At 40.2% G+C, this 23,214-nt stretch overlaps 1 protein-coding gene across 2 annotated transcripts in view; it reads right to left on the bottom strand.

Annotated features, from left to right (window-relative positions):
* The window catches only part of B3GNTL1 (UDP-GlcNAc:betaGal beta-1,3-N-acetylglucosaminyltransferase like 1), a 186,710-nt gene that overhangs the window by 143,632 nt on the left and 19,864 nt on the right, over positions 1-23,214 (bottom strand). The window contains exons 5-6 of one of the 2 annotated variants that reach the window (XM_081183852.1): positions 17,427-17,492; positions 15,520-15,552 (exon numbers count right to left, since the gene is read on the bottom strand). In XM_081183852.1, the coding sequence (XP_081039978.1) occupies positions 15,520-15,552; positions 17,427-17,492 (99 nt within the window). The remainder of the gene's footprint in view (positions 1-15,519; positions 15,553-17,426; positions 17,493-23,214) is intronic. The other variant, XM_081183853.1, reaches the window with a different exon arrangement.

The following is a 23,214-nucleotide window of genomic DNA, read 5'->3' as shown; positions in this document are numbered from 1 at the left end:
AAAGTTGATGTGTTTTTGATGCCCAGTCTTTCATTTCTAACTGCCATTGGCTCTTGTGAAAAATAAGGACCAAAATATGAAGATCTTTGTCCTCTGGTCTCTTCTTTAAAACGTGGCTGAAATGGCTCTTTCAAATTGTTCTTTCATACACTGCTGCAGAAAAACAAACAAAAGCCAACCCAAAGTGATTTTGATTGTTGTTCTTCCTTTACTTTCAGATATAAAGTCAACAAAAATCTAAAGGGGGTGTTTTAAATACTGCTAAATCATGAGAGTTTCTGGCTTAATGAAATATTACTCTCAAAGCAAATCTGCTGCATAAATTCACTCTGTATAAGTATGCAGAAAATCAATATTTGATTTCCTGTTAGAAGCATGAAACAAACACTGTGAGGGAGTTTAGGAAAATATATGAAGTGGCAATTAAGCAAGAGCCCTGAAGATAAGAGCAGCCTTTTAATATATCCTGTCTCTATGTTACCAGAAAGCTTATAAACTGAAGATTAAAAGCAAAATCCTATTTCCAATGTATGCCTGTTGCACCTAAAATATTCTGCAGCTGAAAGGACAAGATATCCCACATAGATTAAAATTTAGATTGTATTAATTTTGTATTACATACTTGCCAATTAGCAAGGTTCACAAACTACTTAAACCATGTGTTTGTGGGGGCAGAGGCTATTGGTTGTTTTTTGTTCTATTATGTATTTTGTGTTCTCATATTTTTTATGTTGTGAATTGCCCTGTGATCTTCCGATGAAGGGTGGCATACAAATTTAATAAGTACAAATAAAAATATATTTTCTCATCCACATTTAATTCTCCAGTCTCCCTGCCCTCCCTTCAACTCAGTCCAAACCATTTCAAACCTAGAGAGATCATGTCTCAAAGAATGACTTCTGTACATGTTGTTTGACTTGCTATGAATATATGCACTCCCCTAACGGATCAGATTAGCAGTCAGGGAATACTCACAAGTCCAATGTTTGTTCTGGAGACCAAAGTAGCTTCTGCGGCACTGACAGGGTTTTTTTTGCAGCTAACCAAAAGCAATCCTTCCTAGATTGGAACAACCTGACCATAGTTATTGATGCCTGAGTACATTAGACCCAGGTGCTGCACACTGGCCTGCTTTTGAAGACTAATCAGGAAATGGAATCAAACTACAGCTACTAGGCCAGGCTTCCTCAAACTCAGCCCTGCATCTGTTTTTGGCCTACAACTCCCATGATCCCTACAACTCCCATGATCCCAGTGGTCAGGGATGATGGGAGTTGTAGTCTCAAAACATCTGGAGGGCTGAGTTTGAGGAAGCCTGTACTAGGCTGTTACCTGGGACCCAGCAATGAAGAAAATCTCTTGCTGATATCCTGGCTTCCAGCCCACTTCCAAGCACAATTCAAAATGTTGGTGCTTACTTTTAAAGCCATTCACTAGTTGGGACCCGAATACCTGGAGGATAATATAGTCCTGGGTTAGGAAACCTGTGTCCCTCCAGATGTCATGGAGCATTGGTCACACTACCTGGAGGTGATATTGTCTACCAGCCCTTGGAGCATCCACAGGTTCCCCACACAGGTCTACAGCAACATGAACCTACCTGTAGTAGATAGGTAGCCGTGTTGGTCTGCCATAGTCAAAATAAAAAAATTCCTTCCAGTAGCACCTAAAAGACCAACTAATTTAGTTCTTGGTATGAGCTTTCGTGTGCATGCACACTTCTTCAGATACACTGAAACAGAAGTTGCCAGATCCTTCTATATAGTGAGAAGGTGGGGAGGGGTGTTACTCAGAAGGGTGGTGGGAATGGGAGATAGGCAGATAGCTGAGAGAGCCTCTTGACGACTCTTAACGACTGTAATAGGTCTTACAGGAAAAGGCAAGGGGTGGGAAGGTGAGAAATGGTTTAGTTATGTATAGTGAGATAAGAATCCAATGTCTTTGTTCAGCCCAGGTCTTTTCATGGTTTTAAGTTTGGTAATGAGTTCTAATTCAGCAGCTTCTCTTTCCAGTCTATTTCTGAAATTCCTTTGTAGTAAAACAGCTACTTTGAGATCTTGTATAGAATGTCCTGGGAGATTGAAGTGTTCTCCTACTGGTTTCTCTGTTCTGTGATTCTTGATGTCAGATTTATGTCCGTTTATTCTTTGGCGTAAGGTTTGGCCTGTTTGTCCAATATAGAGAGCTGAAGGACACTGTTGGCATTTGATGGCATACACAATGTTAGACGATGAGCAATTAAATAGTCCCGAGATAGTATGTGTGATGTTGTTGGGGCCAGTAATGGTGTTGTCCGGGTGTATGTGGCAGCAAAGTTGGCATCTGGGTTTATTGCAGGCTCTGGTGCCAGTGTCTGTGTTAAGTCTGGTTGTAGTATTATTGTGGGTTAGGAGTTGTTTAAGATTGGGTGGCTGTCTGTAGGCAATGAAAGGTCTTCCTCCCAGAGCTTGAGAAAGAGAACTGTCATTGTCCAGGAGAGGTTGTAGATCTCTGATGATGCGTTGTACTGTTTTAACTTGGGAGCTGTATGTGATGACTAGAGGTGTTCTGTTATTTTCTTTTTTGGGTCTGTCTTGCAGCAAGTTCTCTCTGGGTATCAGTCTGGCTCTGTTGATCTGTTGTCTAACTTCATCTGCTGGGTATTTTAGTTCTGAGAAGGTTTGCTGTAGATCCCTTAGGTGAGAGTCTCTGTCTGTAGAATTGGAACAGATGCGGCTGTAACGTAGTGCCTGGCTATATACAATGGACTGTTTGGTATGTTTGGGATGGTAGCTGGAGGCATGTAGATATGTTTGTCGGTCAGTTGGTTTGCGGTATAAGGTGGTGTCTATGCGCCCATCCTGTATTTTTATAGTAGTGTCCAAAAAATGTATTTCTTGCATAGATTGATTCATTGTAAGGTTGATTGTGGGGTGAAAATCATTAAATTTCTGGTGAAAGGTGTCCAGGGTCTGTTGACCATGTGTCCAGATGATAAAAATATCGTCAATGTATCGCAGGTACAAGAGAGGTTTGAGTGGGTAGGAGTTCAGAAAACGTTGTTCTAAATCTGCCATGAAGATGTTGGCATACTGTGGGGCCATGCGGGTGCCCATTGCTGTGCCGCTGATCTGAAGAAACAGGTCATCACCGAATTGTGCTACTGGAAGGAATTTTTTTATATGAACCTACCTGTTCAACGAGGTCATATCTAGATGACCCTGTCATTTAAAGCATGATGAATGGTGAGTTGGGAGAGGGCCTTCAGTGGTGGCAACCTGTCTGTGGAATGCATTCCCAAGGAAGGCTTACCTTGTGTCTAATCTTGTTACCTTTTTCACCAGGTGAATTTTAAATATAATTATTTTTTCCCAATGAATTTTAACTTGTACTGAATTGTTTTAAGGATACTGTCTATCTGTTGTACCTCTTTCATATTGCTTTACTGTTCTGGATTTTATGCAACTTAAAAGCCATCCTAAAAATATAAACAACCTTCCCTGACATTTTTACCCACTGGTTCTAAGCCTTGCCCTCTGCAGCAACAAGTCTGCCACGTGTGATTATCAAGTTGCCTCAAGAAAGATGCTATGAAATGAGAAAGTCTCCACTTGTAAACCCAGATTTCCAACACAATTTCAAATTGGCACCTAAAGACGGAATTAACTTTTTGTCAAGAATGAAAGGCTAAATTAATTAAAAACCTAAATAAAGAGCAGATTGTTAGATTTGTTCCATAAATGCTGAACTCATTTGAAAGCCTGCCCACTCTCTTTGATGTTCTAAGGGGATCCAAGACCTTTTGAAAGTCTGACCCTGAACTGTGGAGTCTTGAATTCCTTTGAAATCGTGGCCCTTGGTGCCCAAGCCATGCGCGTACAACAAAGCTCAAAGATGAAAAATATAAGGTCCTTTCATATTTTCCCAGAACCTGCATTGCCACTTAAAGTATACCCATTTTGAATGGTCACACAGAGCCAACAGGAGAGAAACAACTTTTCCCCTTCAAAGCAGGAGTGGGCATTGTACAGATGACAAAACAATAGCAGTAGACCAGATGTGTTAGATGGAATCCACTTTCATAGATATGCAGCCCCTGATGCTTCAAGCATCACATTGAGCCACAGAGCTATATCAGAACATAGACACTAGATCAGTAGTAGGGAGACAGAAGCTTCAAACAAAGGACTGAATTTCAAGGTCTTGCACAATCTTTGGTTACTTTAAGGTTAAAAGCAAGTTTCTTAACAACAGTTTAAACATCTTCCAACATCTTTATGTCTAGCATTGCTGCAATCACTGGACTTAAAAAAAAAAAATGCCCCAAGTTTGAAAACAGAACAAAGGGCTTATTTGTCACTCCCACTTTGTTTTTAGAAGTGTTCCTTTGCAGTTATTATTGCACAATGGAAGTATACAAACTTGCCAACAGGCAGTGCCCAAACTATACAATACTCTAATGGTATTAGTAAGTGCTGGATTGCCAAGAACATAAAGCAACACTTTTCTGGGTTGGTCCAAAAATCCTCATAATGCAGCAAACTGTGTCCACTAAGCATGGCAAATACACAGCACCAGAAGGCTCCAGAATAGGGATAAGGGGTGGGTGGGTGTTTGATTGATTGATTATGAAAACAACAGAAAAGGTTAAATACACAACCTGCAAAACATTATGTTTTTGGATCATAGTATCTCTAAAACAGGCTCCCTCAACCTTGGCCCTCCAGATGTTTTGAGACTACAATTCCCAGCATCCCTGACCACTGGTCCTTATAGCTAAGGATCATGGAAGTTGTAGGCCAAAAACATCTGGAGGGCCGAGGTTGAGGAAGTCTGCTCTAAAATGTTATTATAGATTCGCATTTCAATAAATATTTACCAGGAATCATCTAACTGCTTTTACTATTTCTATTAAAAAAGAAACAGTTGTTTTTTTCTTAGTTTCCTTGACACTTCTTGAGTTTGCACTTCTTGAGGGCCAGATTCAACTAATGAGTTCTGCCAGCAGAAGTCCATTAAATGGTTTCCACTTGTGCAATGGGTTTTTCTTCCCCAAGCCACCCCACAATTGGCTTGAGGGGGTCAGGTGAGCCCCCAGAACAGCACACAGGGGGAGGAGAGGGAGAATGGCTCCATCTGGCAGCAGAAATTTTGCGCTGATGGAACAATTGTCATAGCACTATGATGAATTCCTTCCCCAGAGTTTTAATTTTCCCCCAACAGAGAATATGGATTCACTTGCATTTTCTTATTCCAATAAAATATAAACTCCTTCTCTCACTAAAAACATTCTCTTGTTGCCTACCCTCTCTTACTTTAACCAGATTTGTCAACTTGATCATACAGTGGTACTTCGGTTTAAGAACAGTCCAGTTTAAGAATGATTCAGTTTACAAACTCCACAGAACCGGAAATAGTGTCCCGGTTTGAGAACTTTACCTCAGTCTAAGAACGGAATCCAAACGGTGGAAGGGCACCGGCGGCGGGAGGCCTCATTAGAGAAAGCGGGTCTCGGTTTAAGAATGGTATTAGTTTAAGAACAGACTTCCGGAACAGATTAAGTTTGGAAGCCAAGGTACCACTGTATATGCCATATCCCAGATTTGACTCTCCAGGAATCTATGGAGGGATGGTATCTTTCCAATTCTGGCTGTCGTTAGCAAATGAGTGGTCATTGATGTATCTTCATATTTTTTTTAACCTGCCTTTGAACCTGGCAACAGTCCCCTAAGGCAGCAGACAATAAGTGAATATGCACATATACATAGGATTCTTTTTTAAAGGTAATGGCAACACTAGAGGAAGGAGATGGAAAAAGACCACAGCCCTAATTAAGAGATTGCTGCTGCTGGGGCTGCTTCAGCTGCTGCTCTTCAAACATCTCTTGGTGTCCTCCACCCCAAGGCTTTCCTGGTCCAGGAATGGCAATACCTGTTGAACCAGTCATAGTTGGTAAAAGGTACTTCCAGGCCATGAGGCTAGCTGAGCCTCCAGTGACAGTGCTGGATCCAGAAGCACCCCCAAACTGTGAACTATGGGGTGCGGCGCCAAGGGAGCCGGCGTTTGTCCACAGACACCTTTCTGGGTCATGTGGCCAGCATGACTAAACCACTTCTGGTACAAGAGGACACTGTGACGACTGCCAGAGCGCATGGAAGCACTGTTTACTTTCCTGCTGCAATGGTACCTATTTATCTACTTGCACTGGTATGCTTTCGAACTGCTAGGTTGGCAAAAGCTAGGACAGAGCAACGGGAGCTTACCCCATCGTGGGATTCGAACTGCCAACCTTCTGCTTGGCAAGAGGCTCAGTGGAATAGACCACAGCGCCACCTGCGTCCCTGCCAACCCCATCCAGAGTAGGCAACTGATCAATTTCTCAGACATGAAATGCATGTACAGTGGTACCTCGGGTTAAGTACTTAATTCGTTCCGGAGGTCCGTACTTAACCTGAAACTGTTCTTAACCTGAAGCACCACTTTAGCCAATGGGGCCTCCTGCTGCCGCCGCGCCACCAAAGCACAATTTCTGTTCTCATCCTGAAGCAAAGTTCTTAACCTGAAGCACTATTTCAGGGTTAGCGGAGTCTGTAACCTGAAGCATATGTAACCTGAAGCGTATTTAACCCAAGGTACCATTGTATTAGGAGAACCCACACATATGTATTATGAATTTTCATGTAGACTATATTTTCAAAATGTGGAGAACTGAAATTAAAACTAGAAAAATAAGAAACTGAGACAAACTCATTTTCTCTACTTGAAGGCGATTTCTCTACTCTTGAGGCAAAGAGACAGTAACAAGCCTGTAATAAACATAATTCATCTCTGCATTCAAATAAGCTACCCAAATTTGTATAAAATACCACTCAAGGAATACTTCAGTATACATAAATACTGCTTGCAGCAAACCTTGGTATATAAACCCACAAGTTCAGTTACTGAATTCTACTGAATTCAATTGATGCTAAGGAACATTTCCCCCCCTTTTATAACTTAACACATCGCACGTGTAGAACACAAAATGTTGCCATTCAAAGGAAGTCGAGAGGAACCTGAAACAACAAATTTTCAAAGGAACAGCATAAAGTAATATGTTAAAGGCATTCCACAGTAAGTTGGAATGGAACAAGCTGTATTAGATTATGATGGAATGTAAATTAAATGAGTTTCAGAAGTGCTGCCGCAGGTAAAAACAAAAGGAAAATTAGAAGGAAGTTCTAAAATTTCACCAACAAGCTGCCCTCTCTCATTTTCCTTTGAAGAAAAGTCATGTTTTCATGTGTTCATGATTATAGTTAATGACTGCTGTAGAGATGGGGCTGAGCCAAAGCCATGTATCTGAACAGCTCCAAGACTCCAGGAGAGACCTGGCTTTGAAACGATTTCCTACGCCTCAGGTCTATGTGGAGAACATGGCAAACTTAACACTGCTGCTACCACTGAGGATATTACCTTGAAGGTTTTAAATGGATGAGAAGCCTTGCTTTCATAAATGGTTTAAAATATAATCACATGTGGTTTTAATAAGAGGACATCCTACCTCCATTTTATGTAGAATAAACTTAAATAAATTCATAATCTGTATATTGCACCTGTAATTTTTAATCAAATATCTTTTTTAAAAAAACAATAACACTCCGTGTATGAAGAAGGGTGAGGTCATAGCCTTTTACAAAAAGGCACAGCAAAAAAAGTACCCATACATCTATGTGTGCTTTCACATCTACCTTCTGAAACACTGAAATCCCCAAAGTAAAGTACAGTACTCAGCTTCTGCAGTGCCAAAACAATAGGGAGTAAACTACTTCTGTTCACTGTGATTCATCCAGTTACCAAGATGAAGTCTTTATTGCCAAAATTTTTGCACAGGTACCTAAATTGCTGCTCCTTGAGAGGATACATATGAACATGTTCACGTACATCCTGCTTGGATTTTACAAATGCATTCCATTAACCATGAATTTAATTTGCACTAATCAAGGCTAGGAACCCAAACCATGGCTGAGCTCCAAATGCAGAATAAGCTAACTATGGTTGACTGAAATTTATCAACAGTCGTTTGCTATCTGCTCAGAACTCCCAATTCTGCTCAACAATCCCAATTCTATGGTGCAGAGGCTACAGGAGGCATGGCAACTGCAATCATTAATTAATTATAGAAAACAGTAGTTATTGCAAACACAGTAATATCCCCTCTCAATATTTAAGACTATACATTCTCTCTCTGAAATTCTCAGCCTGCCCTCTCCCTAGTCACCTTTTTCCTGTGGCTATGGCTTAACATTCTTCCAACTCTTTTCATTCACGAAGGACAAAACTTGCTTGAGCCAACATCTGAGGAATAAAAAGCCCTTCCTGATATATTCTAACTTCATGGTAATAAATGGGGCAGATTTCATTATGTCCCCCATCTGCAGATCAATGCTACTGCAAGTTGAATGCTTACTTTGTCCACAATCATTTTCTGATTACCGTTTTTGTCTCACAACTACAGGAGAAACTTTGGGTCAAATGGAGGGTGCATGTCTCCCTACCAAACTTGCAGGGGGCAGATTAGTCATTATATGGAGGCAAAAACAAGCAAACAGCTAACTAGGAATCAGGTCAATTCAAAGGCTTATGAAACTTTCACTTATGCAGATTAAATGGAATCCTCAGGCCCCTGGCATGATTCCAGTGCAGTTCTTAGTGATGAAAAGTCCTAGAAGCTGATGAAACAAGAAACCCAACCCATAAATAACCACTACAAAGGGGAAACTATTTGGCTAGAAAGCTGGGGCTAGGATGTTGTTTTTTTGTACTGCTTTAGCAGTAACATGCCAACAGTAAACATACATATGGGTTCCATAAAAGATATCACATCTCATGCAATGCCCATGGCTAGTTGCCCAATACATGAGGAAGAGAAAATGATCTTTTTAACATTTAGTAACTCCAGCCCCAGTTTTATGCATGAGAATATAATACAGAATCTATTCAGCTGTATACTATGAATCTAGGACTATAGCGCTGTAGAAACAGAACCATTGTTAGATGTGGTTATTGGCATGTGGAGGCCATACTGGATATAAATTTAATTACAAAGTTGTATCAGAAGGGATGGTTTTCATTTGTGACGTTTCATTAAAATTTAGAACAGTCCTGAACTACAACTAGCTTTGAAAATCCATTGTGGTTTTTCAGAAACACCAAATTAAAAAAAAAAAATCTACAGGCCTAGCTTAATGAAAAACAAACACACCGCTAAATTCAAGCATGGTTCAATGGATTTATGTGGAAACACCCAATTAATGAAAGCTGTCATAAGCATTGCACTTCCAGCATCAATAAACTACCCTTTTTCCAATACAGAGATTTTTGTGTGCCCATTTCCTTCACACTACTTGGGATTCTTACATTTTTTCCAGTACTACTTCAGTCATTCTTACATTTTTTCCAGTACTGCTCTTTCAGCCAAGTGTGTGTCTATTAAATGATCTTTCCAGGGGCTTAGGTGCCAAGGGAGACACTAAAATAATTCCAACAGCATCATGGCAGTTTTTCACACCAAGACCATCTTGCAGGTTCAGGATCTCAGAATCCTAGTACAGACATCCATTCCAGGTGTTCTATTGTCAGGAGTTTTAAAAGGGTACACATTCTATTTTATATACAGTTTGTTTGTGCATCACTCCCAGAACATCTGTTTGTTATACTGAAAGCATTACATTTGGCAGTTCTATCCCTCAAACTTCATGAATGCTTGAAATTAAACAGATTTTAAGAGATTATTTTTCTGAACTAAAGCTACAGAACATTATTATGAAGATTTAAATTGCAACTAGCAGACTTTTCCAGTCATTATTTAAAATAAAATGCAATGCACATCAAATCTTGGTGTTTGTGGAATATACATGCAGCATGTTTGACTTGCAAAACAACGTTGCAGTGTAGCCCGCTTCTGTTCAGGGTCCCAGACAGCCAGTCATTCCTTTTACAGTTGTACCTCTGATTACGAAATTAATTTGTTCCGGAGGTCCGTTCTTAACCTGAAACAGTTATTCACCTGAGGTACTACTTTAGCTAATGGGGCCTCCCACTGCCCCCGCAACGCCAGCACACAATTTCTGTTCTCATCCTGAGGTAAAGTTCTTAACCCGAGGTACTATTTCCGGGTTAGCGGAGTCTGTAACCTGAAATGTTTGTAACCTGAGGTGTTTGTAACCTGAAGTACCACTGTACTAGATTACTCCATTGCATTCCACACCCTTTCTGATTTGTCTCTCCCTCCAACAGTCAGCCACATTTTATGACTACAAGGTATGCTCAATCACCATTGGGTCATTTTTTGGTTTCTACTCTTAGATTTCCCCCCTAAAAATCTTTGCATACATGAAGACCTTGGGATTCCTGCAAGTCAGCTGATCCCTTGCTCTTGTGCGCAGATGGCACAGTTGTAGCTGCAGAAAGATGAATTCCCTGATATACAAGACTCCAAGTTTTTAGAAACCATAAACATTGCAGCAATATATTAAATCAAAGATCCAAAATAGAATCCAATAGTATTTATCAGCTTCTCTACTGATTTTCATATCAGTCAACCTTGAGGCCAGACTGACTTCAATTTGGTGACATTGCTTGACATCTGTTATGAAAATCGGGTTTAAAGACTGTAGAGAGCAATAAGCTGAGATACGAATGAGCCTTGTGCACTCACATGCAACTACTTCACTCTTGACTACTACACAAACAGGCCATTCAAACTGAGAAACCATGGTTAACATCTTCAGAACAAGCCAGGATATGGAGTCATCCTGGCTCTGCATACCATGCTTGTTCCAAAGCCATTAACCATAGTTATCTACTTCATAATGCTATACTTAACTGAATACTTCAGACTTAATCCTCATGTAATGGGAGGGCTGAAGCTGCTATGTGTGGGGCCACAAGACTTGTTTATAAGTTGGCCAAGATAACAAAGCCTATGTGTAATGTATCAAGTTAGCAACTCTTCAGCAGTATTAGCAGGAAAGGCAGATCTTCCATCTACCACTTAGTCAAACATGCAGATGGTGCCATCAGAAAGTTAATAAGGGATTCTGGTTTTTTTAAAAAAATTCTATTTCTTTTACATTTAATAATATTTTTTATTATGAATTATACCCCGCCCATCTGGCTGGGTTTCCCTAGCCACTATGGGCAGCTTACAGTGCATATAAAAACATAGTAGATATCCAACATTAAAAACTTTCTGATACAGGGCTGCCTTCAGATGTCTTCTAAAAGTTATGTAGTTCTTTATCCCCTTGACATTGCTGGGAGGGCATTCCACAGGGAGGGCACCCCTGCCGAAAAGGCCTTCTGCCTGGTTCCCTATAACTTCACTTCTCAGAGTGAGGGAACCATCAGAAGACCCTCGGAGGAGGACCTCAGTGTCCAGGCTGAGCTATAGACTCCTTCAGGTATACAGGTATTTATATGCATGAGCAGCTCCTTCAGATATGTGACTATTCCTATGTTACAATTTTCAGTCACATGTTCTGTATACATGTAGGGGTGAAGCAGCTACCTGCGGAGCCACAAGGCTATAAGAAACTGATCTTAGCATACCTACTTCCATCTCAGAAGCAAACACTGCTGCATCCATGTTCAATCTGTATGCATTATATTGACTAAATAAATAAAAATTGAAACAGTGCTAACAAAGAGGTCTTCAATCATTTTCTTCTCTTTCCTTTTTTTAAAAAAAAATAAGATACATCTATGTTTGGCCTCTACAATCCAAATCTTGCTGTAATATTCTGTATTTCTCTGTTCATCCTGCATTAACAAGAAATGGGATTACCACTAATTATCAAGCAACTTTTTCAGTTTTTCATAGTATTCATATTCTTTATTGGGCCTTTATTTTTTGCCTGTCAAAACATGCCCAGGTCTGCTTAAATACATTCTTACAGAGACAAAAGTGTTTCCGGTGCATATCAACTCCAAGGGAAAATACTACTTTAGACCTTGCCTTACTCAGAAAGCCTTGTCACAATAGATGTTTTATTTCTAAATGGCATGTGTTTGCAAAAAGAAAACCTCCTCATACTGTTGTCTGATGGGGTGGCGGCATGGCCCAAATGCTGGTGCGGACTTGTAATTACAAAAGGAAAAAGGTCTAGAAGGTTATTCAAACCAAACCCTCTTGTGAAAAGGAGACAAAGAAGAAAGTCAAGGATGTAGAACAGGCTTTTTCCTTACGCTGTAGCAGATTCACCAAAACTTACAGAACAAGAGACTGTTGAATTTGTAACCATTTAAAACTAGCAGTGACAATGGCCGGATTCCAACTAAAACCATAGTTTTAGCAAGATGGAAACGAACCTACACAAACCTCAAGCTTTCATATTCTCCTCTCCCATCTCCTTCAAGGAGATCAGGTTTTAAACTTCCAATTGAACCACAGTTAATTCTACATCCAAAGCTTAAACAGTAGTTTCAAACAAACCATGGTTAAGATAAATCACAGTTTGTTGAGTTCAAATGACACATCAAGCTACAGTTGATAAAAAAATGGAAGCAAAAGCTTCTGAACTCCATCTTGTGGCCCTGCTAGAACACAGCCCAATGGTTGTTTAGGCTCATTCTTATAATAGTGAACCATGGGTAGGCAAACTAAGGCCCAGGGGCCATATCCGGCCCAATCCCCTTCTAAAGCTGGCCCGCGGAAGGTCCGGGAATCAGCGTGTTTTTACATGAGTAGAAGGTGTCCTTTTATTTAAAATGCATCTCTGGGTTATTTGTGGGGCCTGCCTGGTGTTTTTACATGGGTAGAATGTGTGCTTTTATTTAAAATGCATCTCTGGGTTATTTGTGGGGCACAGGAATTCTTTCATATATTTTTTTCCAAAATATAGTCTGGCCTCCCACAAGGTCTGATGGATAGTAGACCAACCCCCTGCTGAAAAAGTTAGCTGACCCCTGTAGTAAACTATAATTTAGTACAGCCTTCCCCACACTGGTACCTTCCAAATGCTTTGGACTACAACTATCACCTTTCCTAACCAATAGCCATGCTATCTGAGGCTGATGGGTGTTGGAAAATCGAGGATCACAGGCACAGCTTTAAAAGAAATTAAGGGGAGGAAGTGGTCTTGCACATTGCTTTTTTGACACCCCAAAATTAGGAAGTCATCAGACAACTGTACAGTGGAACAATAGAATAACAGATGAACGTAGTAAAAACGAACTTTACAGTACTTCAGCTTTATTACACTTTGTTGTATAGAAAACTCATTTCCAATATCCATATTGTGCAAGTGGAAAAACTGTGTTTCCACATAAACAATAGATACAATCTGCTTAAAACTAGATAAACTTATTTTTCAATAATTTCCTTAACGGATAATATATGGGGGAAAAACTGACTACTGCAAATTCATTATGCAGAATAGCGCAATCAGTTAGAAAACAAGGTAAAAAAAATTTAGGCACATATGTACAACTGGGACACTTGCGAACTAGAGAGTTGGGCAGCAAAAATCCCAAACTGACAGAGAGCTTTCTGAACACAAGGCTAATGAATGAGATTATGTAACGTTAAACAATTTTGCAACACTAACCAAACCATTTTAGCTCAGTAGTAGCAAAACCAAGTTTGATTGAGCTAAGAATGTTTATCAATATCTGCCTATCGGGCCGGCACAAAGTATAAAGAATGGGTGGCAGGAACAAACTTCAAAAGCAGAGTGTACACCATACACTCAATCAGCAAATAAAAAGCACTTCAAACCAGCTCTCTTTCCCTCTATACTCTGCTTTTCATGAATGAAACTCTATTGTTTAAAGCCACAGGCTACCACGATAAGGGCTGTCACATGGAAGTTAGAGCAAACTTGTTTTCTACCGCTCCGGAGGGTAGGACCCGAACTGACGGCTTCAAGTTACAAGAAAGGGCATTCTGACTAAACATCAGGAAGAACTTTCTGACATTCAGGGTTGTTTGACGGTGAAATGGGCTCCCTCAGAAGGAGTCTCCTTCCTCGGAGGTTTTTAAGCAGAGGTTGGATGGCTATCCGTCATGGATGCTTTATTTGAGATTCCTACATTGCAGGGGGTAGGACTAGATGATTCTCAGGGTCCCTTTCGACTCTACAGCTCTATGATTTAAAAACAAAAATACTTTTGACATATTTAACTTATATGAAAGGTAAAGGTAAAGGGACCCCTGACCATTAGGTCCAGTCGTGACCGACTCTGGGGTCACGGCGCTCATCTCGCTTAATTGGCTGAGGGAGCCGGCGTACAGCTTCCGGGTCATGTGGCCAGCATGACTAAGCCACTTCTGGCGAACCAGAGCAGTGCACGGAAACACCGTTTACCTTCCTGCTGGAGTGGTACCTATTTATCTACTTGCACTTTGAGGTGCTTTCGAACTGCTAGGTTGGCAGGAGCAGGGACCGAGCAACGGGAGCTCACCCCGTTGCGGGGATTCGAACCGCTGACCTTCTGACTGGCAAGTCCTAGGCTCTGTGGTTTAACCCACAGCACCACCCACGTCCCTTATTTAACATATATACACAAAAGGAAACAGAAAAATAATACTCTTCTCCATGTAAATCACACATTACTCTTCTACAATAAATTATAAAGATGCTATAAATACAATCACAATCACAATCTGAATCCCCCACCCCCATCCCAAAGCTTTTTGGAATTTACAGTAGTACCTCGGATTAAGTACTTAATTTGTTCCGGAGGTCTGTACTTCACCTGAATCTGTTCTTAACCTGAAGCACCACTGCCGGAGCACGATTTCTGTTCTTATTCTGAAGCAAAGTTCTTAACCTGAAGCACTATTTCTGGGTTAGCAGAGTGTGTAACCTGAAGCGTATGTAACCTGAAGCATATGTAACCCGAGGTACCACTGTACCTTGTATTTTCTTTGCTACTTTGATGATCAGCAAGTCTTTGTCTGCAAGCAAGGTACATATCATGTCCAGGGTGGGTCTGTTTGACACATACTGGAAGATACAAGTAAGGAATGTGTGCCTAGGGTGCTCACGTTAGGGGAAACTACATCGGTAATGAGAGACATCCTCAATCTGGCCAAACTCAGAAATACAGACTTTGCTGAGTTCGTATGTTATTAAACCTCCCATCCAATAAAGCAAACAGCCAAAATGTAAGGATCATTTTCATACACATTGCTGATGAAGCAGAAGGATCCATTGCACAAATCTGTTGCGCCTTGTTCCACTGTGTAATGCTGCCTCTGAATGACATAACATCATATGACTCCTCAGTCTTGCAACAGAAAACTGTGGTAAGAGAACTGTAACCCTCCCAGTAGTTCAGCTTCCTAAACAGGCCAAAGAGGAAGTATATTGTCATTGCTCATGCAACTATACTTACCTACCCCAGCTTTATATTAATAGAATGAATGTTGAAGTAGAGAACAGTGAAAACAGAGCAACAAACGAAAGAAGATAAAGAAAAACATGGCACACCCAGCAAAAGAAAGCAAAGGCACAGATCAGCAATGAATTGCCTGCCCAAACCAAACACACATACCGCTGATTTAGCAGCAAACACAGTCGAAGACACCTGCAGGGTCATGAAAAAACCATGCATTTGTTCAATTTCCATCCCCAGTAACATCTCACTATTATGCAACATGTCCAAACAAGTGAAATCAGACTGGGCAGAATATGAGCTCATACATATCAACTATAAAATCTATATTTTACTAGCAAGAAAAAATTGCGCCCATTAGACTATTTTTGAAGCTTTGTCATCTGTGGGCCTCTCTAACAAGGCTGCTTGCCAAATTATGTATGGTAATCTTGTGGTATGGATTAATGCCTAAAAATTAGACTCAAGCCATTCCACTTTTGTTTTCATTCTAGTTCAAAGAAAATGATTATTATACATCTGGCCCCAACCCCTTATGGCTTCACATCTTTCCCTTATGGTTTTTGGGGTTTTTTAACAGAGCATCACATCAAGAATGAAACAAGTCCCAAGCAATTTCACTTAGTAGTTATTTTAAAACTATGAAACTGAAAACAAAAATTAAATGCAACGTTGCTTTCCCTCACATGAGCCATGCAATAGCAAAATAAGTTCTTCAGAACCACTTCCTTTCATATGCCTAAGCAAAGCAGCAATTTGATAGCCATAGCAGAACCAGTGCAGCAGGGTAGTTAAGTTGCAGACTAACAATATCTAACCCTTGTGCAACCTCCTGGCTTATAGGTAATATTTTATTCCACATTCAATTTCAATTTCTGACACGCCCCTTCACCACCTGTCCCAGGAGGCATTACAGCCATTTACATATTAAAATCAGTTTATAATATGTTATAGACAAGAGGTGGGTCCTTAAAAAAACAGAAGCAAAAGAACACTCCTTTTTACAGTGCTACCTCTTTATCAAGGATGCTTTTGTAGGACAATTTCAGTCTACCAAATATGGACCTTTAATACTGTAAAACTTATTCAACATTAGTAGGTGGGTCTACTTAGCCATTACTACCTTTCCCCTCAGCAATAAAAATGCTTCTCTTTTATCTTTTCCTAATCCAGCTCTAGAGGTGCTCTGACTGTACACCAGGCATAGGCAAACTCGGCCCTCCAGATGTTTGGGGACTACAACTCCCATCATCCCTAGCTAACAGGACTAGTGGACAGGGATGATGGGAGTTGTAGTCCCGAAGTATCTGGAGGGCCGAGTTTGCTTATGCACCATCCCTTCAAGAGTGAAGACTCCTCCAAAAAGCAGCTTTGTGTCAACAATGAAGGAAAGTTATAGAACGTCTGAAGCGTCCAACTTGCCTTTGCAGAAAGCATCAGATGAATTAAGGAGTTATTCTACATTGCAGGTACATATATGCATGGGGGTATAAAAAGTGAGATGAGAAGGAAACAAAATACAGAAAATTATAGACAATTATAATTAGGTACTTAACAGTGTTAATTCACAAAGCAGTTTAAGCGATATATTCTGGGTCACTCAACCATCTGATACAGGTTTAGGGGATGCAGGGCAGGAGAGAATGGCTGAAATTTGCAACCTGCCACTTTTGTCTTATGGAAGCCTTACCGTCACAGCTGAGTGACACTGCTGGATACAACCCAATTGTTACTATCGTTTTAATCTGTTCGCATTTTCACAAAGTTAATCGATGGATGAGTCATTAATTCTGTTTTCATTAACTACAGTGGTCATTTACTTGTTTAATTTATCACATTTTTGCAATAGATAAAGCTTTTAAATCAGGTCACATATAGAATTTTCATGGAATATAAACAAACAAATAAGGTACTTGAGTAAAAACTTCCAGAAACATTTCCTTAAAATTTGCTAGACTAAGGAGCACCAATTACAATCAAAACCACTGTAACATTTCCCAAGCCTTCCTGTTAAAACAAGCTGCATGCCTCACTGTTAAAAGAAAATGACAAAGAGAAATACTCACACTTTCTGGATGCTGAATAGCAGCTTCCCACTGCAGTCTTATTCTCTGGGGCATCATCACATCATCCTGTAATAAATGGCACACTGTAACTATATGTGAAAGAGGGCCCACCACTGTTCTCAAACAATAACTAGAGATGGTTGCCAGATTAACTGGTCACTTTACTAGCCCAAGTACAAAACTATAAAATATACAATTAGCTGTAACTACTGGAGGGATTCCAGATACCACTTTATTTCAATAGTTTATGCATGGCTACCAGAGTAGTAAATTTAGCCCCCAAAAGAAAATTAACATAAATTAGAACTAGAAGGGAAAATCCAGACTTTTTACAGTAGACCAAAAGTGAAACTGTTACCATTTTATACAATAAACCAAACCACATTTCAGAATTTCCTACCCACGGCAGAGCCTAAGTGTTCAAAAATATACTATTACTATGTCTTGCTATTTATGTATATTGATGTGTAAATAACTTTAAAATCATTTTCCTAGCAACTCTAGCAAGAGTTATGTGAGGGAGATGGTTATGCTTCTGATTTTATACTTGGGGAACTAAGGCTAAAAGAAAGGCCTCATTAGGATTTGAACCAAAGTATCACTGAAACCACTGACTATACTATATTGTAGCCATTTGAACCCACTCGTATCTGCCTGTTTAGGTATTTGTAAATTATATCAACGCCAGCATATAGACTGATCATCATATTAACAACTCATTCAAGAAGCCATATTTTGAACTGAGGCTGAAGAGCCAGAGGTATTGGCTGAGCATAAGGGCTCCTCTAGACCCCTTCAGAGCCATCATCTTATTATGAGCCTCAAGAATCAGACATGAGCTACTGATTCTACAAGTTTCGAGTATATGGTGGCAGGCCAAGAGGGTCAAATTCTTGACTGTACTTCTTCAGCCTGTAGGCGGGAGGTTATTTTTATGAGTGCTGCTACACATTGTTTTTCAGTTTGTTAAACTAAAAGATTAGTGAGCAAAGCTATGGTGAAGTGGTTTAGTCCAGAATTCAACCACTTAAGTCTACCACCTTGTGGAATGGGTCTGGTTTCAAGCTTTAAAAAATTAGTCCCAGGATATTCGATAGACCTCTTGCACCCATATCAGCCTACCCACACATTCAGATGCACAAGAGAGGCCTTCTATGTGTGTCCATCTCACAGATCAGCAACCTTGGTAACCTTACGACTTCTGAACGCCATGTGAGTGGATCTTCGACAGGCTCCCACGCTTCAAGCCTTTCCCTAAAGACGTAACTTTTCCAATGGGCTAATTGGTGATTGATGCTTTATGTCCTAGATTGTGGTTTGCTACTGCTGTGGGAAGTGTTTTAATTTGCTGCAAAAGCTTTTTTATTGGCTATTCTCCGGGGTCTGTTGATAGTTTTGTGGTTGTTGTTATTTTATAATTTTTATTGTTGTAAGACACCTTGGACAGAGACTACCCACATAAGCTGCCTATTTTTTTAAAAAACTCAACTAAACAAAACACCCTTCTGCCCTGTGCCCCCCATAGCACCTATGAAGTTTCTAACAAGTCTCCCATTAACACGTTGCAGCCGTTCACTCCTATTTGCCTCTGTCCCAGCTTGCACATGGGCAAATATTTGAAGAGCATAAAGGGGAGAACTCTCCTAAAACCTCTGCTGCCACTGCCGTTTGAGCAAGGGGGTGGAGTGCTTTGCCTGTGGGGAAAGCAATTAAGGTGCATAGTCAGGGGATCACAAGGATTAAGAGCTGCAATTGGGAACATTAAGGAGCCCTTGGTCCAAGACTCAGCAACTAGTTCCCTCTCCCTGTTCTAGGAACTTGAAGCCACCCTAACACTACAGTTTATCCAAAAATGATAACAAGGTTGGGAAACAAATCTGTGCCAGTAGCTACATACAATTAATCTACCTCAAGGTAAAACAAAAAAACTTGAAAGTAAACTTATCAGTTGTAGAAACCTGGTGACAAGAGTCATAAGACTTTTTTCATACATTTGTCAAGTTTCTAACTAGGGCATAATGTTTTTTTCAAAGACATGTCAGGAAGAAAATGGTCAACTGAGCATACACCTAGATAGCATATTGCTACAGAAGTACATAACATGAATTGCATTGGCATGAATAAAGTAGGCATACAACAGAATTAGTGCATCTTTTTGCAGCATTAGTTTAGAAGAATTGAACTACTTTATAATCTAACCTAAAATGTAATCATCAGATTGCTCTTATTCAATTATGCTAATAGTTGAAATCAATACAATACAGCACAGCTATAAACTGATATACGTTTTAGAAGCTGTGGGATGCTATCACGGCCAGTTAGATTTTGGGGGGTTTCCCTTGCTGAAGTTCTCTAGGCATATTTTTTTTTTTCCTTTTTCAACCCCTTCCACAATATTCCATCTCTAACTGAAGCAATTTCAATTTTTTAACTGCTTAGGAATATTTCTGTGTCTGCTTTGCTTGGCTCTTATAAACTACATAAAAACAAGCTATAACTTATTCATTATACTTCCTGTTTGTTTTCCTACTACTGAGAGCCAGTGTGCTGTACTGGTTTGAGTGCAAACCAGGACCTGGAAACCAGAGTTCAAATTCCCACTCAGTAACGAAGCACACTAGATGAACTTGGGCAAGTCACTGCCTAACCCACCTCACAGGGTGGTTGTGGTGATTAAATGCAGGGGGGGGGGAGTGTATGCTACTTGAGCTCCTTGGAGACGTAGGTGGGATATAAATGCAATCATGAATGAATAGCTCATCTTGAATCAAGTAGGAAGTAGGATTACACATTGCAACGATCCAGTTGTTTTTGCTATCGTGCCCTCCATGATTTTATTTGCGGGGGAACTACTGGAAAAGATGCAATACCTTAGCTTGCTGTATGCAACTGGATACAACTGGGTTTTTCTTTTATACGAGGGACTTCATTGCTTTTTATACTTTGCCAAAGAATGCTCCAACTACCGCACAATTGCACTCATTTCACACGCTAGCAAGGTTATGCTTAAAATTCTACAAGGAAGGCTCAAGCAGTATGTGGACCGAGAACTCCCAGAAGTGCCAGCTGGATTTAGAAGAGGCAGAGGAACCAGAGACCAAATTGCAAACATGCGCTGGATTATGGAGAAAGCTAGAGAGTTCCAGAAAGACATCTACTTCCGCTTCATGCAAAAGCCTTTGACTGTGTCGACCACAGCAAACTATGGCAAGTTCTTAAAGAAATGGGAGTTCCTGATCACCTCATCTGTCTCCTGAGAAATCTCTATGTGGGACAAGAAGCTACAGTTAGAACTGGATATGGAACAACTGATTGGTTCAAAATTGGGAAAGGAGTACGGCAAGGCTGTATATTGTCTCCCTGCTTATTTAACTTATATGCAGAATTCATCATGCGAAAGGCTGGGCTGGATGAATCCATAGCCGGAATTAAGATTGCTGGAAGAAATATCAACAACCTCAGATATGCAGATGACACAACCTTGATGGCAGAAAGTGAGGAGGAATTAAAGAACCTTTTATTGAGGGTGAAAGAGGAGAGCGCAAAATATGGTCTGAAGCTCAACATCAAAAAATCGAAGATCATGGCCACTGGTCCCATCACCTCCTGGCAAATAGAAGGGGAAGAAATGGAGGTAGTGAGAGATTTTACTTTCTTGGGCTCCATGATCACTGCAGATGGTGACAGCAGCCACGAAATTAAAAGACACCTGCTTCTTGGGAGAAAAGCAATGACAAACCCAGACAGCATCTTAAAAAGTAGAGACATCACCTTGCCAACAAAGTTCCGTATAGTAAAAGCTATGGTCTTCCCAGTAGTGATGTATGGAAGTGAGAGCTGGACCATAAAGAAGGCTGATCGCCGAAGAATTGATGCTTTTGAATTATGGTGCTGGAGGAGACTCTTGAGAGTCCCATGGACTGCAAGAAGATCAAACCTCTCCATTCTGAAGGAAATCAGCCCTGAGTGCTCACTGGAAGGACAGATCCTGAAGCTGAGGCTCCAATACTTTGGCCACCTTATGAGAAGAGAAGACTCCCTGGAAAAGACCCTGATGTTGGGAAAGATGGAGGGCACAAGGAGAAGGGGACGACAGAGGACGAGATGGTTGGATAGTGTTCTCGAAGCTACCAGCATGAGTTTGACCAAACTGCGGGAGGCAGTGGAAGACAGGAGTGCTTGGTGTTCTCTGGTCCATGGGGTCATGAAGAGTCGGACAAGACTAAACGACTAAACAACAACAACAAATTCCTAGCAAGACCTATGGCAGTAAAACTGAAATATTTCCACTTGCTCTATGAATAGCAGATTTCCGACTGTTCACATCTCTGATAGAGAGAGAATGATAATCCTACAATTCTGAATGAAAAGATTAAATGAGGAACTGACTCATTGACCCATCTAGACCCTTTACTCGCAGGGACTGTAGAAGTGCTCAAAGGTACTCAGCATTGTTTCTTTGATTAACTTGCGGGTGATTTTTTTTGGGGGGGGGCGGAATCCGCTTTACACAGATGCAAGCAATAAATGAATTAATTTCTTAACTCCAGTACTGTACTGGAAATGTGTGTGCTGATCTATTGATCTGATCCAGAAGCCCTGCACGTGTGCATATGGTTTCTTATCTCAAACAACTTCTGCATTCATTTCAATAGTGCATTCATTTGCATGTGAGATCTTCTACCTCAGTTCAAACAAATGGGGAAACAACAGACACATAAGATCTAAGTACGCATTTGAGGGTCAACAGATTCTTAGATTTGAGCAAGTTTGCTTAGTTATGCACATCTGCTCAAGTTCTTATACAGCTGTTTTCAGGATTATATTTAAAGTGCCTGTACCTATTTAAACTTTCTTTCCTTCTTTTTCTCTTTCCTGGAGATGTTCCAGAATCCAACACTGAAGGTAGAATAGCTTTTTCTGTCCAAAGTGTTCAAATAAATGTTTATTTCCAACAAAAGGGACAGTCTCTATTGGCATGAACGTAGAATAGATGGTTTACTGTTCAGAGCCTTTGATTTTATTCCCAATAAAATCTTTATGATCTACAGTAAAATTCAGTCTGGAAAAATATTCATTAGGTAGTCTCTGTGTCTTAACACACACACACACACACACACACACACACACACACACACACATTCTCATTCTCCTTGCATGCTTGTTTAGAAGAAATGTAAATTACCACAATGTTTTAAAAATTATTTTGCAAAGCAACTTGAAAATCTGATGTGTTGATAAACAACATTTGTTTTCTGTGTCTTTTTCTGTGTTTAACATAACAGAAATTCCTGAAATTTATACGCATCCATGAATTACTTGGTATTCTCATTGGAATCAATTTCTCGGTGCTATGCAGTAACTGCTGAAAAACAGATGTTACCAGCTGTGTGTGCTAACATTATCTGCGACTGCTCCTATATACCTCTTTTGATTCTTGGTTTCAGTTCACCAATTCAGTATCAAATTATTCAGAATATCATGTTGGTGTCAGTCATGTGAAATGCTCTTGATTACTGCCAAGGCACTGGCCTTCAGAAAATATTGTACTTGTACATTCAGGTACGCTATAGGTTGAAAAAAATGTGTTGCTTCTATTTTTCTAGTATATCAGACATGCAAGAAAAATCTATTGGTAGGTGATGGTTTATTGATATTTCTTGCATTTGAACTGGCAATGAGATTGAATCGGTTACGAAATATACACAATCTGTAATCATTATAAACTTTTAAATAAGAGTTTCTTGAATGTGAATAATCTCTTCTCAAGCACTGAGAAAGAGATTCT

The sequence above is a fragment of the Podarcis bocagei genome (genome assembly GCF_964188305.1).
Source record: "Podarcis bocagei genome assembly, chromosome: 2".
Taxonomy (NCBI): domain Eukaryota; kingdom Metazoa; phylum Chordata; class Lepidosauria; order Squamata; family Lacertidae; genus Podarcis; species Podarcis bocagei.
This window is presented reverse-complemented; position numbering and strand designations above follow the sequence as displayed.